The sequence below is a fragment of the Tenebrio molitor genome, chromosome 8 (assembly GCF_963966145.1).
Source record: "Tenebrio molitor chromosome 8, icTenMoli1.1, whole genome shotgun sequence".
In the NCBI taxonomy this organism is placed as follows: domain Eukaryota; kingdom Metazoa; phylum Arthropoda; class Insecta; order Coleoptera; family Tenebrionidae; genus Tenebrio; species Tenebrio molitor.
Window position 1 is genome coordinate 6,705,391 of NC_091053.1, and position 27,359 is coordinate 6,732,749.

Below are 27,359 nucleotides of genomic sequence, written 5' to 3' on the forward strand. Positions count from 1 at the left end.
CTCATGAATGTTAGAACGTTGGAATTATAATTGTGCATTTTACTATTACACTAGTCTACAAATTTTCACTTTAAAAAAGTATTCTTCGCGTAAAGTACTTTTTTGTATTAATATGCTGAATACAAAATTTATAATATATACTTAAAATTAGTTTCCGTTTTCGAGAAAAAAAAAATTACAAAATATTTGCAAAAATTAACAGAAATCATACTGTTCTTCTATACATTATTCTACAGGGTCTCTATAAATGATTGTCGGGTCCAGCCAGCCATGGAAAGTTGTCAAATTTTGAATGTGCCGCTTTGTTCGGCAATTAATGAATGTCACATTTTCAGGTTAGGTTAGGTTAGGTTGTTGGCTTTTAACCAGAGACAAGTTTCAACTGTGCTTTACTCTTGCTAACATTAATGTATTTATTATTTAATATCAACACCCACAGGGGAACAATTATTGCCCCCATCGTACCGCCACACACTGTACAGGAATTGGTATGAGAACAAATCCAAACAGATAAATATTGAGAACACCTTGTCCTCGTATACCACAATACAATACTTGATACTGCCTTTTTGTCTGCTTTAGTGCTTTCACATTTCTTGTTTTATGCTAGTGGTAAATACGACCTAGACTGAATTGTCGAATATGGTATTGACTCCCATTTTTTCTTCCAATATAAATAACAGTGTTTTTCATAACAAGTAAGTCTTACTGGTTTTTCTATAAAATCAAATGTATTCAACAACATAATTTACAACACTAGAAAACGATAACAAATAGGTATTTTTTTATAAAATAGATTGAGAATGTCCCCCATTAACTTCTAAACACTTGACAATTGTTCATTTATTTTCAAAAATATTTTGCAGCTTTTCTTAGTTAAGGGTATAGCAACACTGCTATCCACAGTTCCACACACCAATTTTCAAAACATGTAAACGAGTCTCTACAAATTGGTGTGGATTCTCAGCACTCCAAATTATGAAATTGAGGTGATTTTCAAACTGATTACACTATTAAACACAACTTTGATAATCTGCAGGTTGGAGTTCTTGTACAACACTAATTTTATAAAGATGCAGTTGTAGCCTATTTTTAATGATTTTGTGACAAGTGCATGGTGGTACACCAGATTGTTGAGATAAACAGGCTATTGATATCTGTAGCCTTTTCCACTATTTCTTTCAAATCCTTGAGTATTTCATCAGATACTGGTGCTCGTCCTAATGATTTACCCCTGCTAATTGTTCTGATTGTTAAAAATCTGTGCACAATGTTGTTCAGATATTTTGATGGAATTCATTTTTACAAACAGATAATTCCCCATTATTAAACCTTCCATTTCGAAAGTAAAAAACAACAATGAACGTGTTCTGTTCAACAGAATAAACCATTGTAAAGAAAATAAAGCTAAAATAAAACATAAAACATTAAAGCATAACCTCACAAATTTTGCCAGTGTATTTACCTCTAAAAGCGGACGTACTTGCAATTTTTATTGAAAAATACTGATTTTTGGTGTATATTAACTGTGATTAACTGCGATAAAACGAATATAAGGAACCAAAACTCGACTGACAAGCGCAAACGAAACGTCAGTCACTAATGTCAGAAGTGACCGTGAAAACGAACTAGAATTTGGCATCGGTTTCAAAAAAGCGGAACAGTAAAATTTTTTTCCAAGGCTGGCTTGACCAGACAATCATTTATAGAGACCCTGTATATATTTTGTATTCTGCTTCTGTAACATCTCGACAAACAGTCCAGCAATAATACTCGCAATAATACTCATCTACAATGGAAAAATATTCGGAATAATTTTAACTAATTTTTGCTTGTCTACCCGTGCTGAATACATGTTCATAAGTAAAGGTCATTTATTAGTTTAAGTTTTCACGATACCTGATATCTTCCAAATTTAACGATCCTAGCCTTCTGGAACTAGATAATATTGATATTTACTTAGTTAGTTGGCATCAAATGTTGAAAATATTGTGTTTTAGTGCTCTGTTCTGCATTACTAAATGATAAGAGTGTTAAAAGAGACATTTTGCTATAAAATATAATTATTTTTTTTACTTTTAACACTTTTATCACTTACTAATACAGAACAGAGCACTAAAACACAATATTTTCAAAATTTGATGCCAACTAACTAGTAAATATCAGTATTATCAAGCTCAAGGAAGTTAGGATCGTTAAATTTGGAAGATATCATTGATATCAGGTATCGTGAAAACTTAAACTAATAAATGACTTTTACTTATCAACTCGTATTCAGCATGGGTAGACATGCAAAAATTAGTTAAAATTATTCAGAATATTTTTCACTGTAGACCAGTGAATTATTAACTGATAATGGAAAATATTTATAAAATAAACAACAGCAACATTTTACATTCGTAGAATGGGCAATTTACCAGCTATATTTCCAAACGCGACGTCACTGGTAAGAAAAAAAGTTTTCGATTGCGGCAAAATTTACGGACGTTTCCTGTAATTGTAATTGTAAGCACCAATTAGCCCATATAAGTGATAAAATGGGTTTTACAGTTGAAGGTAAAGCATTAATTATTAATAATTAATTAATCAATTAATAACAGATTTTTCGAGACATAGGCAATCAATAAAACGACTGTGTACATATTATGTGTACGATTAAGCTAAGACAGACGTTTCGATAAAACAAAGGGTGAGGTAGCACAGTTGATTTGTTTTCTTGTTGATCACTCGGAATGTCTTACACAAGGGATACATTATATTTTTTTGGATTACAGTAGAAACTCGATAATTCGTCACCATAATTATAACCGATGTTAATAAAGTGAAAAAAAAGCAAAATACTGCATACATGTATAATATGTAGCAGTTATGTAGTTACGTCAATTAAAATTATAAAAACAGTACATAATATGTACGTCAAAATGTATTTTAGTTATGTTTTATGAGATATTCTATAATTCGTGAAGTTTCGTAATTCGTCGCCCACCCGGTCCTGGACCTGACGAATTATCGAGTTTTTATTAAGTATGTATTTCGAGGAGTACCGCTAACATGGCAATAATGAAACATTTGAAAATCGAACTGAAATTGCCTATTGGCTATTTATTAACTTAGTCAATTGTTTAATTTAATTTTACCTAATTTCAATTAAAAGTTAGTAAAGGTGATGGTATTACATTTCACTACAAGGTTTTGAGTCAAATTTGATATTATGTTTGAATGTTGGTATTATTGAATGACAGTTCAAAGCAATTGCTCATCTTACAACATAAAAAAATTGCGAATCGAAAATAAAGCTGTTTCGAACCCGGTTTGGGTTTTATGAGTCCATTGTGATAATTATGAACAAATTAGGGCAAAAACTTTTTGACCTCACACCGTAAAAGTACGAGAAAACGTAAAAACTTTATTTAGTTGCAGCATACAAATAAACTTGATTACTTTAAAAAATGATGCTCACCAAAGCGATGAAAATTTGTGATTTGTCTCCCTGATTTTCATCTTCAAATGTCTTTTTATCATATTTTTGCTTTCTTAACACAGTATTGCAACGAAAATTTTGTGCAATTTAATGAAACACGTCTCATCGTGCCGCACAACACATCTTGCGTTCGACGGGACCACTGCACAAAACAAAAATTTTCTCAAAGTCCATTTTTTTTTTTTTACAATTGTCAATGTCAAAATTCCCTAAAAGACCAGATTGTACCATCCTAAAACCTTTCGTTTCGGAACATCTGTATCGTAAAATCTCCCTAGATCAGGTTTGAGGTTATGTCAATAACCAATAATAAGTCAGAAAAGTTTCAGATGTAAGCAAATTTTTTTCCAAAAGACAAGAAATAAAGATGATAATGACACATGACACTGAAAAATGCAACTGCGGCCTCGACTGGAACATATTCAGTAGCGCAAGCGCCTTCACATACATACAATTGCCATTTTACGTTACCAACCTAATAGACATCAAATAACTAGTAGCTCATACCGACATGACAACACTTTGACAATTGTTTAAAAAAAAAAAACTTTACATAATGCATTTTCCCGATGTTCAACGTTTCGATGCGCTTTTTTGGTTCTGACTGATTAAAACGTGATGCTCTACTACGTGTTCCATGTCCCTTGCCATGTTGTAAATTACGAAAACAGGTATACTCCGTACGGTGATAGATTGCACGTTTTTAAATTCTAGTTCCAAAACATAAAGCAGTGAAAAATACTAAACTCTCCATCACAAATTGTTTCACGTTATGTAGAAAACCGTTTATCCCTGCAGATTAATTCCCGCCAAACCAGTTTCTGTCTACTTTTTTTTGCATTCGACTGTACATTTCCTTCTTTAAAATATTTTTTAGAATTTGCGTCTCTAATAGGTCTATTATTGTATTCAATTTGGAGTCGTTTATGGCAATATTTTAGTGTATTATTGTCATTTACACCAAAAAACTTCCAATATTAATGTTCAAACTCTACTTTTTAACATCTGATGCATCCGTTATCTTGAATTACCAATGAATACAAAATTTCCTAGAATTTGAAAAGTTTTTTATTTAAAAATTAAAACAAGGGTGCAAATTCGAAAAAATAACATAAGAAACTCGTTTCTATAATGACATTGGCGCACTCGTCCCATAGAAAACTCCCCTACGGCTCATTTTCTACACTTGGGACTCGTGCGCCAAATCAACCCTTATAAAACTGTTCTTTGATCTACTATTATGACACGCGTCCTAGAATATTTTACTAATAATACTGAAACTGCCCACAATTAAACTTGGCACAAATTAAGGCCACGACTTTTAAACTAAGCGAATGCATCAAATTGGGCAAATTATTATCTTTTTAACCCAACAACAATAGGTTCAATATAGCGTTCAAAAAATTTGGCGGTTTTTTCTCTCTTTTACAAACGCATATTAACCTTTTGGAATACTTTGACATTTCCTTCCTACATACATAATCTTGTTGGTTAGTTCTAAGAAGAAGTATCTTTTGCAAACGAAATATGTAATTCATACCGCTGCTGTGACCCGCTGCTTGTTCGCTCGATAAATGAGATAAATCCAAGCACCACCTCCCTATTTTTTGAACGCTCTTTACTTTCCAACAATTACTTTTATCCCACGCATTGATTGCGTTTTAAAAGCTCAACAATATCTGTTACACAGAAAATTCGCAATGCCCTACAACTTAACTTATCCTGCGCCTGCCCTGCCACTTTCTTTTTGATGTCATCAACAGACGTAAAAAATTGTTTTCTCGCTTAATGCTCGCTCTTTATGACACAATTAGCGGTTCGCAATCATTGTCCTGTCACCCCGTAAATGTGATTAAGTGCCTGTAAAATTTACGCAGACGTGCACCTTTGAAACATCACAGACAATCAGTACGGAGTGGCCAAACAAAAGTCCAAACCCTCCACGATGTCAACACCCAGTTTTCCACGCCGAATGCTCCAAAACAAAATTGTCTGCTAATGAAAATTCGAAAACATCTGGCACGTCTCGATCTCCCTCGCACCGACCCGATCAACAATCTCGTCACACTTTTACGACATATTGCCGAACACAAAATTCGATCCTGTTTGTGCGACCAATTAATTCCACGGATTTTTTTTTTTTCGTATGCGGCTCGATTAAGAGTTAAGACGGCAATTGTGCAACGTGCGTTCGATCAATTAACATCACTTTAGGCCGTCCTATCGCGCTTCGTTTACAATTATTGGTCGTGTCATTTTCATACCAGTAAATCACATTTCGAATCTGTACGGTTAATTTTAAAAATAAATAGCGCGTGGGCAGCATCAACGTTCCACCCGGGATCGTAAAAAAGAAAATTATTTCGAACTGTTCGTTTAACGATTATGGGGGAAATTAGGGGAGTTTAACTCGATTAAGTAATTAACTAGCGTGACTACGAAACAAATCAAGTTTGTACCGACGTTATTGGAAATTCTGACACAAGACGGAGTCGGCAAAGGGAAGATGTGGTACTCGAGTAATCGATAACAGAAAATTTCATCATTATTCTATACTTTTTATATTTATACTGCCCCGTCAAAAAATAAAAGTCAGATTCTGAAATTAATGATGTTGAAACTCTCAATTGGTGCTGCATTTTCTCCTATTAACTATTCTTAAGAAAGCATTTGTTGTCCTACGGTTCACTCCAACCCCTCAATTTCGAGTCGATTTGGATCGGGTATAAATAATGTTTGAAATGATTTGCTACAATTTTTCTTACTTACAATACTTTATTTACCCTTACTAATAACCTGGGTTAAAATAACCAAATATTTGTTTCCTTTACAGATGAGTTTATGAACCTGGATAATTTGAGTGTTCAGCAGTTCTTTAGACTGCAATCGATTTAATTTTTCAAGTAATCTCGCAAAAATAAAAATCTCTTTAAATTGTCCCTAACATCTCCACATTGTTGAAACAAATAATTTACGTATTTATACATAGAACATCAAAAACGACCATCTCAAGTTGTTGATGAAAATGTTTTAACATTTGTGCTAATTTATATTAATTTTTATTTCAAATAATCACGTTCCTTTCGATAAAATCATTTGCACATTTAGATTTACATGATCAAAATAACTTAGGTCTTCCTGGAAAACCGCACGTTTAGGTAGGTATATCAAAGCTGAAAATTTAACAAATTCCTTATCAAAACAAATTCCAGGCTGAAAGGTTCCTGTCAGCCCATCAAACACTGATTCAAGTCTTGTTCTAAAAAACAACGAAACGTAAGACAATTTTCCTGTTTTGTGGGTTAATGAGTGACTTAATAGGTGTTTGTCTAATCAGAGTAAATATTTGGTCAGATATGGGTGCGTAAATATGTTAGAACTGAAAAAAGCGAGGCGCTTAAGTACACAAATATTTGAAACACAAATAGTTGGATTAACGTGGAGAGGAAGTGTGCGATTTAATTTATGACCGAAAACTCATGTCACTTTTCATGAGGCAATCATCGATAATTGGCTTTCAATTTAACAATTGCTGCGATCGTTCAAATAGAATCGAGAGTCAAAACCTTGACCCCCAGTTGTCTCCCGATTTCGTCGAAACTCACCACTGGGTGGAATGTACCCCCTTCGAAAATCCTTGGACGAGTGTGGCGAGTCCCCCTTGTCCGGGACCGCCGTCTGGTATCTCCTTTGATTCCTCCACACCTTCAACTTCCCGAAAACACTCAAAATCGACTCTCTCCACCCCAACGGCCTCCGTTCACCACTCAACACGCTACTCTTCGACCTGCTCAGGTCGTCGTTTGTCTGTGCGTTAAGTACGGCTTTACCTTTCTGTTTGCACTTTTTCCTGGTATGTTTCGAATGTCTCTTACTCGACGGTTGTTCGCCGTCGTCGTACACCTCAAACACCTCCAATTCGTAATCCATAACTCGATTTCTCTCATTAGTTTCCGATAAATTGGGGCACACCGATCACTCTATCCTTACGTTAACCACACATGACTCACGGCTGAGGTTCGGCCCCGACTAGAGCTGGCCCACCGTGATTATGCTTCTTGACGTCATTGTGGGCCGGTCCCAGTTTGTTTATTGTTTTTTTGGCGCTTCGACGGGTTTCTATCGACTGGAGGTGACGAATGTGCGAGATTCATCACTCAAAATATTTTTCAGACGTTTTTGACAGGACATGGCGCGGTCGGTAAAACAGCGATCGGGGAGGCGACCTCGAAGAGATCTCCCGCACCGCCGCACGATGGCGCCCCGATTTTGAAGGAAAAGGAACTGAAGGAATTTATCCAACTCTTTTCAACATTTACAGATTTACATCCCGCAACACGCATAAACAATACACACGATTTCGATAGATGCCCCACAAAAGCAATCCTCGATTCCGTCGAAAATGCGATTTTACAAAGGTCAAACGCGCAAATGCAAAAAATACTCACCAGCAATAAAAAATAACTCCTGATACTCCTGACAGACCTAGTCCTACTCACACTTCTTCCCAAGAAATCCATTTCACATAAATTTTCAATACATACGGCTTCATAGAAATTTCACAATGACAAATGTCATTAGCGACATTTACCCACTTGATTATTGCCGACGAAGTCATGATGGGGTGGAACAACATTAAAAATGTATACTCCCTGGATTTCAAATTCGATAAACTGGTTCCAAGGTATGTTCGACTCGTGTCAATTCCCGTCCTCGTTTCGATCGTAAATAATGTTAATATTCAGGCCCTACAGGTGTTTGACACAATCGGTAAATTAATTCTCTAAATAAACAATCAGACTGATCTACATTACCGACAAGGTTCCAACCTTGACCAATTGACAGATGGATCAACAGATTTAATTGAATTATTCTCCAGTTTACATTCGCTTGTACGCATTGATTTTCGATATTTTCTCTAATTCCATTATTGACCGCAGACCGATTAAATATTAACGTCGAAAAGTCGCACTACAATGCCAACAATGACCTGCTTGTCCTTACAATATCCTAACAGACATTGTAACGTTTTCCCATATAAAAATTCTTTGTGGTTGCAACCGAAAGAAATGGCATCTTGATAGACCGACAGCGCTTCCTGTCGAGGTATTCTGTCGAACACACCTTTTTCCCGATCTTTGATAAAAGCATCCGTTTGGGGTTTCCCCGGAAGTTCTCGTTTCCACTGCATTTATTAGTTTAGTCGTTTTAATGTACCATCCAAATAAAGAATCATTGTACAAATCAATACGATTTAATTGAACGATAAAATATTGCAATTTTCAACAATGAACCAATCATTCCAAGGACATTTTGGATTTGAACCTCTAGAAGCAACCGAATAAATTACTTTGTAGGTTGTCCCAAAAATATTTTGATCAATGAGACTGTTCGCTATAAAGTGGTTTGATGGTGAATAATGGAGGGACTGAGTAAACTAAAGGCGACCACTTCAAACGGAAGCCGCAAAAATTATTGATGGAAGAAGTGTTTCACTTGTTCTTTCTCGTAAATGTTTTAGTCAAACAAATCGCCTGTTGATTCGTACTGCTCGTTACGATTTAAATTGCACAACGAAGAATCTGCAGGAAGTTTTGTGATGTTCCACCGTCCAGATTTCACAGGTCGGTTACGGATTGTACGACTCACCTAACGTGTGTGTCCTGCTGCTCCTGAACGACGCTCTGCTCATCATCTTCTTAAAGGATCCGAGTAAGGACTGGGTATAATGATATGGAGATAAATGCGAACATAAGGCCACTTAAGTTATATACATACACTCTCTTCTTTAATAATCAGGTATAATTAAGGCCACGTTAATATCCCTTATTACTACAATACGGTAGTAGAATAGTCGAAAAAAGTATTTTTAAAAACTATATTATTAATACGTATAAATATTGCAGAGGTAGTAAAAAATCAGTGTACTCATTAAAAAACTATAGTAAATTTATTAAGTACTAGGATTAAGTACGGGATCGCGGGATCGGGATTGCCGGAGACGGGGGCGGTGTTGGCGGCAGCGAGTAACTGTCGTGTTGGGGAGGCGACCATGTGTGCCGGCCGATCCACCAAGCCCGGCCATGGACCGCTCTGAAACAAAAACAAAAATTACTAGAGCAATCTGCCATCGCCACTCGATTCTACCATACGAAAAAATAGTGACATGACATGGTACCCTTGTATCTAACTGAACATGGTAAACAATTAGATATATTTATTATTTATGCACTCACGTTATTATACTTTTTAAATAATTGTTGCAGGTCCTACACGCAAAAAAACAATTAACAACATTTTTTTCATGCAATTTCAATTTGTCTGGTTGAAACTTCACGTACTTGAGTATTGGCGGTTAAAGATTCTCGGCCTAGTCCTCAATAAAACTTAATTTGGTGTTTAGGATCTTCTGGTAGTTTCCACCGGAAAATGACAACTTACATTACTCGGAATCCACGTAATGAATTTATGAAATCAATTTGATCGATGTTGTGAGAAGAAAAACACCTGCCGGAGCGCCGGTATTAATAAACAATGGATGTGCCGTCCTGCCGAGGCAATTATTCTAATACCGATTGCCTGGAGCTTGATTACAAAAAATTTGTTGGGCGTGTTTTGAGTCGTGGTTCTATTTGAGGAAAAATCCGCCGCTCGAATAAATTCACCACTGCTGACCCTCCCGGATTATTAAAACGGTACGAAGATTCGATAAATATCCGAGGTTATGGATTTCGAATGCGCACAATTAAAAAGTCATGGGTTCGGTTGGTTTGCCGCAGCGAAAATCACGAAAAAAGTGTGGAAGGGTACGTTGTTGCAAGCAGTGGAAGATGTAAAAAAATCTTATTTGCAAAATTACGTTGTAAACAGTGTGATTATTAAAATAAAAATGTCTTTGGTTGTGAACGGTTCTTATGTGAATGAGTCAACGTTACTAACCTAATAGCACCGTAATCTGCATTGTTCAAAGTTAGGTTATTAATAATAATGTGAAGTCGCGCTACACGTTTTCGATATTTTTGTTTGTCACAGCCGTTCTTGGCAAGAAATTATTTTAAAACATGCTGCGGTGTAAGAGGCTGCTTCATCAATTTATTTGTTCCCGACATACAAGACCAGGAAAATTCGAATAATTTTATTTGTCAATATAGTCACTTAAGGCACTAATATGCACACTTAATGTAATGATGTCAAAGTGCTTTGATGCCCCTGGTAACAAATTCTTTTGTATCATCTCTCTAGCTGTGCCGCATTTATCTTCGTCATCACTGTTTCACAATCGGGAAAGTAAATACTTCATACGAAAAAAATTGTTCATTTAGGGCCGGTTTCACCAACGGCAGTTAAAGTTAACCGTAGGTTAAAATATACGAAAACATTGTTATAACAATAGGTAACTAAAGAACGAAACATTTTAACATACAGTTAACTTCACAAGAACAAGGCCCTCATCCTTACTACGTACAAAAAGTACAAGCCCTGTAACCATGATTTTACTGACCGATGAGGCAGTTCGGCTGCCAAGAACTCTGGATTTAAATCCTTGTGATTTTTTATGGGGACATTTAAAACAGCCAATCTATAGCCAGCCAGTAAATTTGGTAGAAGAACTAACTGGACGAGTCGTGGCAGCTGGTTCTAAAATTCGGGAAGATCGTGAAGTTTTTTCAAGGGTTCGTGCATTGTTTTTGATCGTGACGTCACAGTAAAGGCTTCATCGAAAAACGCATTAAACCTCCAGAATTTAATAAAAACAGTAAAATTTTTGGTTGGCACTCTTTTTTTTAGTAGAACGATGTGTTTAGGCTTTTCAATTACTGCCTCGTGGAGTAAAATGCCATTAATGACGCGAAAAGTGTCATTTACAAGTGAGGTTAAGTTTGTGTATTTATTGTTTTTGCGTAATTTTTACTTTGTGAATCATCTTAATTATATGTGCAGCAAATATAGTTTCAACTAAATTGCCCTTACAACGACTTGTAATCACGAAAATGTTGGTAGGGTATAAAAATACTTCCCAGGCTTCAACGTCTCTTGCGACGTTCCAAGAACAGTAAATACCCTGGTATCAGCTGAAACTATTATACATATACACTTGCCACCAAGCTTTTGCTTATCTCATAATTTTCCATAAGAATGATTAAAACACCGTATTTGATACTTTCTGAAAATGTAAACAAATGTCAAATTTTGACGTTTGGCCTTCCTCGTGACGTCACACGCTGTCTGGCCTGGAGTTCAAGATGGCAATGGCACTAGCGTGTATCACGCACCAAGGACAACATTTTCAGCCTTTACTGTGTAGTGTCAGTGTCAATTTTTTTGCGTCTGTCCTAGCTTAGCTTCATGTTTTAACAATTTAAAAATCTGCGTACCAGTGGCGTCGCGTTCGACAATAAAGCTGCTAAATGACTCATTCGTACGAATGTAAAATGTTGCTCTTGTTTATTTTATAAATCTTTTCCATTATCAGATAATAATAATAAAATGCACAATTAAAATTCCAACGTTCTAAAATTCATAAGGCATGATTTATTATAATGTAGCACCACAAATTGTCTACAGTTCTACACCCATGCATTGAACGCTTATTTGCGTATGATCCGCTACGACGTGACCGATCATTTGCAACGCCCGTTCTGATTTATTTTCTTTCTAATCACTTTGTATTCTACGACCATAGAAAAAAAGAGAAGGCACAGACCACTAAAAAAGATACCACCCAAACTAACAGAACGATCTAAGAAGAAACTCTATCGTTCACTAAATAATCAGAACTCTTCTTGCTGAAGAACAATTTCCGTTGTCCTTCCAGGACCACCAAAACGTCAGCGCAGCAAAGCCTGAAAGCTCTTCAACCGAAGCATTTGGTATCATGTCGCAAAAACGTACCTATGTCTCGTACTTTGCAACGATCTTCCGGTGGTTTAGTGGTGAATCTTTGATCTATCAGTGTTTCGTAGAAGGAACCTTAACCAGCAGTTGGGGGATTTCAAGATGATGATTTCGATGAACTATTATAAAAATGGCGGCGACGTTCTACTCCAACAGCATTATACAGGGTACATATTTCACGAATGATAATGAGCCCGGCGGAATAGAAAATGCAACCCACAATACATCAGGAGGAAAAGTCCAATAATTATCGCCTCCATGTCCAGGTTTACGTTTCAATGTATTGTGGGTTGCATTTTCTATTCCGGCGGGCTCATTATCATTCGTGAAATACTCTGTATAGAAGGCCAGGAGAAATACTTTAAGGGTTGTAATGGGTGTATCTCCGTAGAAACGATTGAGCAGCCTTCTTTTGTAACCGGACTTGAAACACTTCAAATTCTAGGAGTTGAAATGTCCACAGGCGGCTCGACCGAATCAAATGTAATGTCATTTTTGAAGCATTTCTCACGATTTATTTATCAACAATAATTATTACAGGAAATATTTAATAATTAAATTATCTCTATTAAAAAAAAGCCTCTAGAAAAGAGAAATAACGAAATTATTACCCAATATTTAACCGGTGCCACTGTGCTGTAACACGAGTCGCCTGTGTGCACGGATGACCGATATCAAAATCAAAAATAGCAAGATGGTCGTTCAACGTTAAAAAGTAAACTTTAGACTTTAGTAGACTTGAACCTTCAAGTAGATACTAATAATATTGCAACAAGAGAACTAGGAATTGGTGCCTTAAAATTTGAAAATTGTAAGATTGAAATTGTCATTTTACTGTAACGGCAGCAAAAAAAAAATAAATTAGTTGACATCCGTTTTTTTTTTAACCGCTTGAAGATTACTTAGTATAGATATATCATTCCGAGTAGGTCTTTTTGTGCTTCGCCCAGTTGCCGATCTCAACTTCATCTCCGATTCACTTCTACTCTTAATGATATAATCTACTATTTGAACTAGTATGCTTCTAAATTTACTTAGTGAGCTTGTTAAAGTCAAAAAGGGAAAAACAAATGAAATGTTACCACAGAAGCTCTTCCCATCAACTTTTACTTTAGTCGTGATAAAAAAAACGTTTCTTACATAATCTATAAAACAAATTTCATATTCTTGACGGTCGCCGCTTAATGAAGAATCAATAATTTCGCCATTACGATAGTTCCAACTGTCCCACTCTCGCTATCGATCTCAGAAAAAATGACATTGAAAATCACATCGCAATATTCTTTAGTGAAAAGCAATCAAAACCGTCCCGACGAAATATTCATCATGTTTCACTTGCTGCCCACGTGCTTGTTTGTAAACATTACCCCGTCACGTAAACCCTACTACTTCTGAGATTATTTGTTTTTCGAATTCCCTAACAGAATCGATACTATCGCGTAGGTGGGTAATTTGTGACATACTCCCCGATGGTTTCGTTTCAATGAACGATTTCATTACCAGCCCCATGACATAAATTCAACAACACAAGTCGCTGGCTTAGGACCAATCCTGTTAACTGCTTTGTGCGAATCTGCGACAGTGTCATTAAACGTTCATGTCAGTCACTCTTTATTAAAGTTGATTAAATATTTTCATAACGTGCGTCCCCCACCGGCATCGACCATGTCGATGTGTTTTATTCAATTATGTCAAAGCGGAATGAAATGTTGCACAAAATTAAATAAATCCCGTTTCTGTTGTTATTTCATTTGTGCAGTAGTTATGAAAATGGGACAATTCGTTTCGGTTGTTTTTTAATTTTTTTGTTTGAAATTGAGGTGAAATGCAAATGTGACACATAAAACTGAATTTGGGGCGAATGTACGCGGTCAAAGGAAACATAAAAAGAAACTACTGATAACACAAAGGTGACATTAAAATAGTGAAATTACACCTGTGCTGGAGATCGATACCCCATCGTGTAAATTCAAAACAGGACATTTTTCATGGTTTCCAAAAGAAAAGAAAAAGTTGACAGCGTGTTTCCTTCATTCTTGAAAATAGAAGGTGGTACATTGACCTACTCGAGTCAACAACTTTATCTTGCTTTTTAATGATGCCAGTCAAATGTTGTTCTACCCCCATCAATGTTGGTTAGGTAAATCGGCTAGCAGTTGTTCAGATGTTCTGCAACTGCTTTTGAAATAGGTATCGTGAGTTATCACTTATCAATCTTATCATAGTAAAATACAGCATTTCAGATTTAAAAAAAAAACGCCAAAATACAGGGAAGGAGGTTTTTCTTTAGTGAAAATTAACCAAGACGTATAATTACTTAACTTCTGTAGTCTCAAATTAATGTTTATAATTTGTTGTAAATAAAATTGTCCGCCTTGTAGTCCCGATCTGGCACATTGTGACTTCTTGTTGTTGCCTAGATTAAAAGGCAAGTTGGTGTTTTGCGATTTTCTAGTCTGGTTCAAGACGTTTAAAGGTCTGAAAATCTTCTTTCTAAGTACGTAGCAAAAGTAGGCAAGATGTTTTTTGCAAAATTGTGATATGGTATAAGGCGAAAGATGAGAAAATTTTCGGGAATTTTGATGTCGTTCTAACTAAACTATTCGTATTTGAGAAATCTGGTAGTCTGCGTTGGTATTTAACAAATATTTATGAACGAATCCTTAAAACAGATAATTTACAATATTGATCCCTTCCTTGTAACGAGCGTTCAAATTAATTTGTGATCAACCAGGTTACGGTTTACACTCTTTTTTCCATCTGGATCATACTCTGATTTGTTGTAATAAAGGACAAATTCAAATTTTCCTTTAACACTATATGTATTATGTACAGTCGATCGACAAATAAAACTGGGACAAAAATGACACAATCACATAAATCAAAATTTACACATTTGCATCGTTTAATTACGGCTTTATCACAAACAGGTTAACTTTTTATGACATATTATATAGACACTGACAAATATACTGACAATTCAATAGTCTGATTTACATAGATTAAATTTTAAGTGTCCCAGTTTTATTTGTCCATCGAACGTACCATCGGATAGCAAAAAAAAACTGGTACAGTATGTTACTATAGACACTTACAAAACTCCACATTTTGATTGAGTTTTGGAAGTGTCTAAAGCAACACCTCGTACAGTCACGGCCACGGAATTTCGTCAGTCGTTGTCATTCGTTGACATTAGCTGTAAAACAGGCTTTATATATTTCTAACCCCACATTGGAATTTTTGACATGGATGTCAATTTGTCAATCATTTTTATTGTGCGTGGCAGAATTTCTATCACAAAAATTTTGAATGTCAGTCATAGTGACAATAAAGCTTAGGCTACATAAACTTTTACGAATTGTCAGTAAAATAACTGACGAAATTCCGTGGGCGTAACTGTACCAGTTGTTTTTGCTATCCGAATGTATGTACTTATTTTTTTAACTCTTTCAACGGTTTCTGAAATTCGTATTGATTGTCCTCCAATTCCACTCTTTCGTTCTACATTTTCCGTTTCACGAAGTATTTGACAGTCGATGAAGCTGCGCCATACGTTAACCGGGCCACTTGACTATACATTTCTTTGAACACACGTTATCTCACTTGTTTCAAGTTCTCTGATTCTTCCAGTATCTAATAAAGCACTTATTAACTTGCGTAAATGGACAATTAAGACAAAATTTGCAATTATCCAAGTACTCGACATTTAAAAAGGGAATTATTATCTTCATGACGATTTCTATTTTACAGGAATTTCTTCTTATATCACGAAGGAATTTAAAATGATGTAATTTTTTCAATTTTTATAAATACATATTTGAAAAATCAATTGCCCAAACCCCTGAAGTCACCATGGTACTACCCTGAAAGTGATTTGATCCTTCTAAACTTCCTTTTATGGGGTTATCGGCTGTTGAAATGTCGTAAAGCCAAAAATGAGAGGTTATATGCTGTGATTTGTCATAAATAATGTAAAAAAATCTTCAGATTCTCTAATTCACTGTAACAAAAAATACGATAAAAACAATTACATAATTAGAAAAAAGTTAAATTAAAAAATCCTTAAACTATCTTTGGACTTTCAGGCCATTGTACAATCAAATCTTTTTCTTTCTAAATATTTGTGTTAGAACAAATGCATTTAAAAAATAATTGGTGAAGTATGTACTATATATTTTTTCTATTAGGGTTTGGAAAACTAACATATTTTAATACTAATTTGAGTTAGGAAAAGTAGAATATTTCCTAACAAGGGCGGAAATAATATTTCAACACTAGAAGTTCAACTTGAAATCTGTCAAAGATAACGTCAAAATTTACAACTACATAATTAATGTTTTTTTAAGCCTTTGCCTAAACTAACACAAAACGTTGTTCACTATTCCTGCGCTGCTACTTTTCAGGTACTCGGCCTGTCTGGCATATTCTTGAATATCAAACGATTCACATGTATCAGATATGTTAATAGAATTTCCGTAAATTTATTCGAACGAACAATCTTAAACGCCTTCACAAACTTTGTTTTTTATAAACAAGATTGTTTCTCTATAGTAACGAAAGCAGAACAATCATGATTCCGCTTTTTAATTTAGAAATAATGGACGGCATGTTTGATCTCGGGCATCGCCTCGATAAAAAATCACATGCCTAATCCAAAAAAAAAAAAAAACATTTTCTAACTTATTGCACAAATAGCTATTATCGAATGTTTAAATAAAAATTTGATTACGAGTGCTTCGTCGCAAATTTTGTTTATTTTCTGTATGTTGTAGCTTATGAAACCTTGCTTCGGGTATTCATTTATCCTTGAACGTTGAAGAGTCGATTGTGAACGCATCGCGGATCAGCTTTAAATCTAACCTCACTTTTTGTGGTGTTTGTGTTTTTACTCTGCAGACTGACGAGTGGTGCGTTCACAATTGTTATGGCATGGGTGGGCCAGTTTAATACGCGAGTGAAACGAGCGTTTTAAAGGCCCAATTTACACAGGAACTCGTTAAATAAACTAATAAACTTGAAGAATCGATTGTGAACGCACTATACAGGTTACAAATCACGGATCAGCTGTTTAAATCTTACGTTTCACACGAGTGGTGCGTTCACAATCTACAGAAAGAAAAGTATTTCGCATCTTTCTACAATTTTTGAAGATTTCTTCAAATTGTCTTTATAATATTTGTACCACGAGTTTGCTTTCTTTTGTACTATTTGAAATTACATATTATTCTTTTTAGAATTTGCGTCTCTAATCGGTCTATTATTGTATTCAATTTGGAGTCGTTTATGGCTATCTATTAAAGCACTCATGGTTTAATAGATCCTTCCAATATTAAAGTTCAAACTCTACTTTTTAACATCCGTTACCTTGAATTACCAATTAATACAAAATTCCCTAGAATTTGAAAATTCAATTTTTTATTTAAAAATTAAAACAAGGGTGCAAATTCTAAAAAATAACATAAAAAACTTTTTTTTAAGGGAATTGGCGCACTCGTCCCATAGAAAACTCCCCTAAGACTGGTTTTCTACACTTGGGACTCGTTATTTAATATACTATTATTAAATTCCGAATAGTGTCGAAAAACACCTGTAAACTTATCAAACTAACAACGACGTATTAAGTCTATGTTGATAACATTAATGCAGTCCTACTATTATTTTAACCGTCTATCCAGTGCAACTTGCTAGTTAAGACATACCTAATTGAAATGGACGGAAAAGCTCTCAACTCGTTTAAAAAACCACATTTCAATTGGAACGATTCAATCAATCATGACATTTTATCAGCGGCGCGTTGCAATTTCGATTGAAAAATTTACGTCCACAACCTATTTTTGTTCCCTTATCCGTGCGCCACATCGTAACAGATAACGTTGAATCACCATTATTTCACTATTTTTTTTACAGCAATTCGCACAAATAACATTACGTACCAATGTCGAAAATCAAACACGCTCGAGTGACATCAACGTCAATTTTTTTTCCAGAGAACACGTCGATCTGACGTTATTTTATCGATCGTAAAACCAGCGAAAATAAAATTTGATATTTTTCCACTGTCGAATGCAACTGCATCCGTATTGACGTGTCTTCATCAAACTTTCATATCAAATAAAGCAGATCCGGCGCAGCGATCAAAGGAAAAACGGATGATAAAGTCGCTGAATTCCAGATATTGAAGGTTGTCGAAATGACGTAATATCAAACACTATCCCACAAAATAATAAAAGTATGTAAAGATACCGGAGATTATTTTCTTATCAATGATGAGTTAGGTCTCCGAGCTCCACACGTTTCGATTAATTTTGGCCTGGTCTAAATTCGGCCGGAACAGAAAGCGCGATGAAAGCGAAAAAAATCAAGAAAAATTACATACCTAATAATGAGTCAAGATACACACGTGCACATATTTATAACCGTTCATTGGCACACGCATCCGTAGGTCTAGCGATTTTTTTTTCTCGTCACAACACGGACAAAACGCCTCACGCACTGGTGAAACTGTTGCGAAGCACTTTGGAGGGAGTTATCAGTGATTATCAGTGACGAGTTGGCGCGCGTTGCTCCTCACCTATCAAATGGAACACTGACAACTGGAGGGAAGGTCGTCGTCGTCGTCGACACGCGATGCTCTAGCATTGATATTGTTTAAAAGTAGCGCAGGAATCAATCACTTAGTGTTACGGTCTCCGGCTTGAGTCATGCTGTGAATTTTCCCGATAATGATGAGGAGAACCATGAGGGAAGAAGGGGATGGGTGATGGTGACGTCCGAGAAGCGGGACCTCCCCGGATTAAACAAACACGAAACTGTTAACCCGGTTTCGGAGGTTCGTCGTGTTTAATTTGATTTTATTCCAACTGGTAACTGCGGGAATGGTGTGTTGTGTTGGGAAATCAAATCTGGATTGTTTCCGTAATTAAAGTCAAATAGTCTGGTTGGAGGTGCAAACATTCGAACGCTACGAACAGATCCTGGTTATCAAATAGTCTTCAAAACCTTCGGAGATGGTTTGTTTTTTGGGGTAAAAAAATTCACGACGTTGAACTTCCAAGACACATTCTACGATCTGTCAATTTTAAGTTGGCTTGAGAAATAACAAAGCTAGCTACACACCGTCTATTCTATAAATACTCCTTGTGCTGTACAGAAAGTTGACTGAAGGAAAAAGTTTAATAGGAATAAGTGAAGATCTGAATAAGAAAATAAGATTACTTCCAGTTTTCTTTGAAAAAAAAAGTACGAAGAAATGAATATCCACGAAGTACAGTTTACTTAGCACACACTTTATTTTCTTAAACTGCAACAAGTTGAAGTCTGATGTGGAATCAAGGTACTGTGCCTTCAAATACATTCTCAATTAGGGTAGGCTATGATTTATATCTTTTTTCTATTAATGGTTGGTAAACTAGACTAGCTATTAGAGATGTTTGTCTTAACATAATCCCCCAACAACTGGAAAACTCATTTGACAGCATAAAGCGCCGAGTTTGCTCTAAGAATAAATATTTTGTTTTGAATGTTGCCTTTCCTTTATACATTTTTGTGTCACGATCAGAATAAACAAGTGTAAAGTCGGAACACTGAAACAGTCGATGCACGTCATCAATGCGAAATGATGACGTAGTTAGTACCAACACAAAAAAATTGATTTTTTGTAGTTTTTCTTGCAAGAACATACATTGTACGGCAAAAATCTTGTTCCTTTATCGAAAACGTATGTAAAATCGTTATAAAAAATAGTTAATTGCTGTACATATTTATGGCAAAAAATTAGAAAAGATATGTCCAATTGTCCAGTTAGTGATATTGATATCTTACTGTTGGTGGTAAATAAAGCGTCGTTTAGAGAGGCATCTGTCGTTTCGTTACATCTCATCTTTATCTTCGTTCGTCTCTGTGTTTTTCGTGTTTCGTCCTGTTGGTTTTCTCAAGTGTTTTTTAGAAGTCGTTGTGGTTGTTTTTCCACATCTGTTCTTTTCAGAACAAAAAAACTCGAGCAGAACGAGTTAGTTTTGTGTGTTTTGTTATTGTCGTGTCTTTAACAATGCCAAAACCCCTCAGTAAACATTCGCAAGAGATGATTGCTAAGTTGATACGTTACTTTGAACAAGAACGTGACAACCGTGGCCCCCATTTACCACTAGGAGCTGTTAGAGAGGTTAGTTTGTCTCTTGCAATATTTTATACTTGATAGTAACACAAAGTTGTTTTAGAGAGTTGCAAATGCTCTTCAAGTGTCTGTTGCAACTATTAGTGGAGTTTCCAGCAAAATAGCATCCAATGTGTTATTACGCACTCCCAAGAAAAAAAGACCTCGTACAAAACTCATTTGTGACTTGGATGAAAACCACGAAATGGAGATACGCAATGTCATTTATGATATGGTTAAAAATAGTAAGTATCTATTAAACATTGTTATGCAAATAATTATTGCGAATTTTATCTTTAGAGAAACATATTACAAAGTTAACTCTGCTACGAGTCCTCAAAGCCAAACATTTATTCCAAGGAGGCGCATCTTCTTTGGGAAAAGTATTGAAGGGCATTGGGTTCCGCTCTAGGAAAGATGATCCAAGGCGCGGTTTAATGGAGCTGCCAAGAATCGCTCTGTTACGTACACAATTTTTGCAAGAGTACATGAAAAATGTGAATGGTACTGTTCCACATCAGTTTGTGTTCTTAGATGAAAGCTGGATATTTGAAAATGGAACCACAGGGAGATCATAGGAAGATAACAGTGCTAAAAGTGTGAGACGCACCAAAGTTGATGGTAAAAGGTAGTCAACTCCTTAGTTTTATAAATATTGAATAAAAAGTTATTAACAACTATTTCTTGTAGGCACATTGTGCTTCATGCTGGCTCCAAAGAGGGATTTATTCCAGGAGCTGCCTTAATCTTTTCGTCAAAAACAAACAATTGACGTTTGCAAATTAAAATTTGTATCCGCCACTGTAATACTACTTTAAAATAAACAGTTAACAATAGATTTGTGTCATTTCATTCTCTAATCTGAAACGTTTTAATTATTATAATTTTTCAACTATTTCACTGGTTTTTTTAAATTTTTATGGTGCACAGTAAATACTTATTAAATCTTTTGATAAAATTTTTGAAATTACCGCCAAATTGCATCAATTTGCGTGTATTAAGCTTTAGCATGACGTCACGCTTTAGTGATGACGTGCATCGACTGATTCAGTGTTCCGACTTTACTGTGCTGTCAAATGTCACTGCTGTCTTAAGAAATTGCATGTTGCATCTAGAAGAAAATGAAAAATTGGGTGGAATTTTATTGCCATGTTCCGTAAGGAAATGGAAGTGTGGTGATATGATGGATGGAAATTTCTTTCGTTCACGCTAACTATCCCAAAAAGGACCAATTGGAATGTTTCTTTGTGGAAATATTTTTTTTTTTTTTTTAAATTGCCATTCCCGTTTTTTGCCATACGGCTTTTACGGTACCTTTCGGTCGGCCGTTTTTCCAATTCATTTTCCTTGTTCCTTTGCCTATCGGTGATGCGACGGGGCTCCGGGACACTTTCCCCGGCCACCCACGCCCATTCCACCTCACATTCACAGACATACACAACAACATTTATACACCCATGGGCACCCTTCCCGACGGGACTCGAACCCGTGCTGACCTCGCGGTGGTGGTCGAAAGAGTGTTGATTCTTCCTTCCACCACCCTACCGTCAGCCCCTGATAGACATACACACACATCCATGGCCGGGCGGAGGTTCCTTCCTTTGAAAAAATCCTCCCCCTTCGGTGGGATTCGAACCCACTAGCATCGGGACCGCGACCTCGGAGTACTTTCTCCGACAGCCATGCGGCCACCGAGCCGCATGGCTTTGTAGAAATATATTTTGTTTTGGTAAGAATTTAGGGCCTATTCATTTTGGTGCAACTGTTTTCAAAATATGCGCCATTTTGACGTTATCTGGTAAACAGTGCGGTAGCACAAATTCTTTCCCCCACGCTGTAGCTAATGAAACCTTGTAGCTATCGCTGTTGTCAAATTTAACTTCCAATTTATGATAAAATGTCTTTTATTCCTTTTGTGTTCTATTTTTATGTAAACCTTGTTTTTTCCAAAACTAACTAATATCTGATATGACAAAATGGTTTATGCAACCGAACAAAAGGTATTTCTGATGGAATGTTGTTTTTCAACGGGCGCAAGATCAACAGTGAGTAATAGTTACAATAGTTTGTCACTTATTGTTAGTTAAATGAACACATTAAATGCAACTTTATAAGGTTTAGGCCAAGTTTATAACAAGAGAATGAAATATTTAATTCGAATTAAATTTTAATGCGCGATTAACACATGAATCCGAAACTTCGATTGGTCCAATCTGACCACGTGATCAGTTAATCTCGCGTTTGATTACGATTAACTTAATTTCGCTTCTGTAAACTGGCCCTTAGTATCTATATTCCTCTAAGTATCGTAAGTACAAGGTCTTCTGTCAAATTTTACTAAAACTTTTCTTGTTAAAAACGATTTTAGAACATGAAAGTCAGAGGGTCATATATTCCAACGACATTTTCACAAGCGGTAAGTTCACACGCACGAGCGCAGCATGCATAAAAAGAGTGCTTTGGACTTTTCGTAAATTAAAGGATTTCGGATCACGGATCAGCTGTTTAAATCTAACCCAACTTTTGCGTTGTTTGTGTTTTCGAGGTGTTTTTACTCTGCAGACTGACGAGTGGTGCGTTCACAATCAACTCTTCAATGCCAACTTTGAGGATAAATTTAAATGAACACCCGATACGAATCCATTATGAACTTAAATTGTCAATTTCAAGGTCGGCTAACATTTGGTGCCTGTACCGTTTATTTAATGCTTGATTGGACTTTTTCTGAGAGTGTACTCACAATCTAGTAAGAAAAATGGCATTTGTGTCAAAATAAGCTATGAAACCTTTAATAATAATGTGTGGACTTATATCGGGCGTTCAAATGAAATCCTGGGCTGGAAAGGCATTGGAAACCGTCAACTGTTTTGCTTCTTTAAAGTTGACAGTTGTAATTAGAGCATGTGGACAGCTAACCTAAAATTTATAAACAAAAAATCTTTCTGTTTTCTTTTTCCTTCTTTGCAATTTTTTACTTTAATAACAGAATATCTAACGATTCCTATTCTCGAAGCAAATATCTAAGAGCACCCTTTGCTAAAAACAAACATGTTCAATTGTATGCCGATTAAACATCAAGAAATGTAATTCGTGTCAAACGGCGGGAAATTCAAACTTTACACTTTTCCAACGCCTCCTAAGCCCAGGTTTTCATTTGAACGCATGATAGAAGTGTTTTACAGTATCAACCCAAGAAGTTACTAATAATTAGATATGAACCCAAGAAGTTACTAATAATGAGATAGGAAAACGATTGTGCAATTTTTATTTACAAAAATTATTCAAAAATGAAAAACGAAAGAAGAAATCAGAGTCGGACAATTCGTGACAAACGAGGTAAAGAACTTGTCAGAGATTTTCGTGTTTTAAATTAAATATATTTTTTTCCTAAACCTTATAGTTTATCCAATTAAAATTTTTGAAAGATTTGGCACAAATTTCGTTACCCGCCTATGGGGGGATTACTTGCTTCGCCGATGCCGATAAGCGAAGAACAAAAAACAAATGCAAGAAAACTTTCACTTGTTTCTTGCGACTTAAGTACAGCGGCTAATTGCTACGCTCGTTGCTGTACCCTATAATGAATCACCTATACCCAAGTAATGACAAAATGTCTCCTGAAATTAGCGTATTAATTCGCAAAAATTCTCATGAAGTAATTAGAGTAATCAGTAGTCACTAACCATTACAAAAAGTGTTCAAAGTGACTGCCGTTATTGTTAATACAATAATGAAGGCGCCCACGAAATGATTCTTCCACTCTTTCCAGCATTCCTCTGTTATTGCGAATAATTGTTGTGGTATAGCATTTTCCACCCATTTTCTTAAAACTTCAGTTGTCAATAGCGATCGAATATACCAAACCCCCACAAGAAGTAGCACGGAAATTATCTAGACCCGAGGAGCACTCCCGACGCTTCACCATACACCAACACAGTACATATCTGTGTATTCACTACTCGAAAATAAACTCGCCGTTTTTACAAAATTTTAGGTTAAATCACAGAATCAAGACGTAAACAAGTAAACTGCCTTGTGGAGTCGGACAAAACTAACTGGTTTGCATAGCGAAAAAACTGTATTCTAAAAACACAATGTTTTGCGTTGATTTTACAAAAAGTATTATTTCACGGTCACTGTCATTGGGTCAAATAACAAGAAAATGCGAGTAAATAGACAGCTCTTTAATTTATGGGAGGGAAAAATACTGACATGAAAATTATATTTCGAAAAAATGATAAATACAAATTTTGTTGTTCTTGACGAGAACTGTCACTGGTTAAAATTAATGTACTTATTTCTGAGACACGTTGTATATAACGGGTGACTTAATGATTGAAATTATCTGTGTTCCGTTAGCAACACATTTACGATTTTAGGTTGGTACACTTGACTGTAAAATTCAAATATGACAGTTCAAAAGTCAAAATAAATCTAATTTGTCATTATCTTAACTTAGAATCTTAACCTAGAAAGCGAATCAACAAACAACTCTTTGACAAATGACTAGGCGTACCAATTATTCGGGAGTGCCAACCCACTAAAATTGTCTCAATCACTAAAAGTTATCCGGTACTATGTAACTTTGGTAACCAGATAAACGTCAAAAGCTGTCACTGTGTTTCAGTATGTTAGAAATCTTTTACAAGCGTTTCCGTAAAATGAGTGAATCCTGTGGTGAAAGTGATAACTGATAATGAAGCACTACCAAGTATTTTACCAGAAATTCATGTTGTATTTTGAATTAATCAAAATTTGGTTAAGTGCAAGTGAATCTATTACAGTGTGAAATAAATTTCCCCAAATCGTAAAATGAAGTACTTTTTTCACGCTGTGAACAAAATGCTCAGGTTAGACGCATAATATTGATTAAAAAACAATTCCATTTTTAATGATCGTGCAAAAAATCATCAATGGAAACTAGACCGCATGATTTAAACGTTACTTTCATTTCTGATAAAATTACGGTCCTCATTCATCTTCTAGTACTACATAAATTTTTGAAATGATCTCGTTTCTGAACATTACAACATCCTACACAGTTAATGAATATGGTGAAGATCATTTCATGTATCTTCAACTAAGAAAAATAATTTTTCAAATCCAACGTGATGAATTTGGGTCGTTTTTGGAAACTTTGTAATTTACGAGTTTGTTATTACTTATTATTAGCCCAGACTAGAGATCTATGTGAAATAGTATATTAAAAAAATATAAATTGCAGAAGGCATCTATTCAAGCACGAACTTGAAGTTCCGAAACGAGCCGCGTAGCGGCGAGTTGGGAAACAAATGAGTGCTTGAAGGACCTTCTGCAACGAATCTTTTATACTATTTTTTCTATTTTGCCGCTTTATACCATTTTATAAATAAAAATTTTAAATGTAGGGAATTTTTAATGTGGCATAATTTTAGCCGGCTGTGAAAAAAAATAATTCAAAACGTCAGATTTTTTTAATTTTCGCATTTGATGTTTGAAAATGAATGCTGAAGAATGTTTATCAGTTAATCACTAACGCCACCGCAAATTAGGCAAATTGCACAAAAGAATGAAAATTAAACGTTTTGTTCATTGTTATTTATTAATTTGCTTTGTTCCCTGCGAGATTTATTTTTTGACGTCTGTCACTTGACAGTTCACGCTGCCAACATCAATACAGCAAATTTTACTAGTCTATTCTAATACGCCAACGACCTATTAAAGCACTCAAATGACGTCATTTGGGTGCTGGAATAGACTTATTCTAAACGCAAAATAGAAAAACAGATTTTACAAAAGATTTAATTAGAGTATACTATGATCTTCCTTACATTTTTCAGGTAACACTTTATTAAGTTTCTTCTGTTGAAGATTAACTGGTTTCTGATCTGACTGACAAGATTTATTTACCTTTTTTCTTCCAGTCTAAATTTTTGAGAATACTGTGTAAACTATCAATTTCCACTTTTGTTTGTAAATTAGAATTTTTCTTTCAGTTGCTGAATAAATAAATAGCGATCAGAGTGACATCTAACTCGACATTTCCTACAGTATTTCACTTTTCTTGAACTCACTACCTTCAAAATGATATTTCGCGACAGCAACAGTCAACCGCAAACGTAAATTTCGCGCACTAGTGCTTCAAAATCATCCAAAAAGCATTGACCTTTTTGAACATTCTGAAAACAATTTGACTTGATAATAATGAAATCTGGTTTACGAAACGCCATTTCTCTAATTTGGATGTTGAAAATTTCGAAAGAGTGAAAATAAATCGCTATGAATTCGACTGACACTCTGGCAAATGCATGGACAAGTGCCATCTATTCACAAAGGGTACATGACAAATCAGACTAATGTTCGTTTCAAAAAATAATGTACAAACTTCGATGCGCGAAGACGTATTCGGCACATTCGCGCAAATGAAGCACTCGCTCCTTCGTCGCTCGTGCCTCAAATAATACGCTCATGCCCGAAAAATGTCTTCTCGCACTCGGTTCGTAAATAACTATTAAGTACCAACCGAGCGCCAGAAGACTTAAACCGAGAAATCCGACCCTTAAATCCACCACGAATTAAGTACTAAAGCAAAAATTAAGCCGATCTTATATTGAAACTGAATCACTAACACTTGTTTTAGTCCTGACGAAATCAACCTTCCTGTCTGCTCCCAAAATATCTTCATCTTGTCTTGGTAAGCTCAAGCTGTATTAAAATGTTGAAGAACTAACTACGTGGTTTATGAAGGCTAACATTTCACTATAAACAAAGTTCAAAATGTACACTAATTATTGGTTTCAATCGACAATACGAGGAGTACTTCTATTTGCAACACTTCTTGAATGGCCTTCG

General features: G+C 35.5%; 1 protein-coding gene and 2 long non-coding RNA genes across 8 annotated transcripts in view; 1 reads left to right on the forward strand and 2 right to left on the reverse strand.

Moving 5' to 3' along the window:
* Nucleotides 1-27,359, reverse strand: part of ATP8B (ATPase phospholipid transporting 8B) — a 58,728-nt gene that overhangs the window by 13,842 nt on the left and 17,527 nt on the right. For 2 of the 6 annotated variants that reach the window (XM_069056875.1, XM_069056874.1), the window contains exon 1: nucleotides 7,087-7,812. In XM_069056875.1, coding sequence (XP_068912976.1) covers nucleotides 7,087-7,411 — 325 coding nt within the window. In that variant the 5' untranslated portion in view covers nucleotides 7,412-7,812. Of the gene's footprint in view, nucleotides 1-7,086; nucleotides 7,814-9,130; nucleotides 9,575-18,752; nucleotides 18,914-27,359 lie in introns of those variants that run through there. The other 4 variants (XM_069056878.1, XM_069056877.1, XM_069056872.1 and 1 more) reach the window with 4 other exon arrangements.
* Nucleotides 360-7,080, reverse strand: LOC138137487 (uncharacterized). The gene is made up of 2 exons (XR_011161756.1): nucleotides 1,466-7,080; nucleotides 360-1,407 (listed from the first exon to the last, which is right to left on the reverse strand). It is a non-coding gene; the product is annotated as an uncharacterized lncRNA (long non-coding RNA).
* LOC138137488 (uncharacterized) lies at nucleotides 20,103-21,353 on the forward strand. Its single transcript, XR_011161758.1, has 3 exons — nucleotides 20,103-20,773; nucleotides 20,829-21,156; nucleotides 21,219-21,353. It is a non-coding gene; the product is annotated as an uncharacterized lncRNA (long non-coding RNA).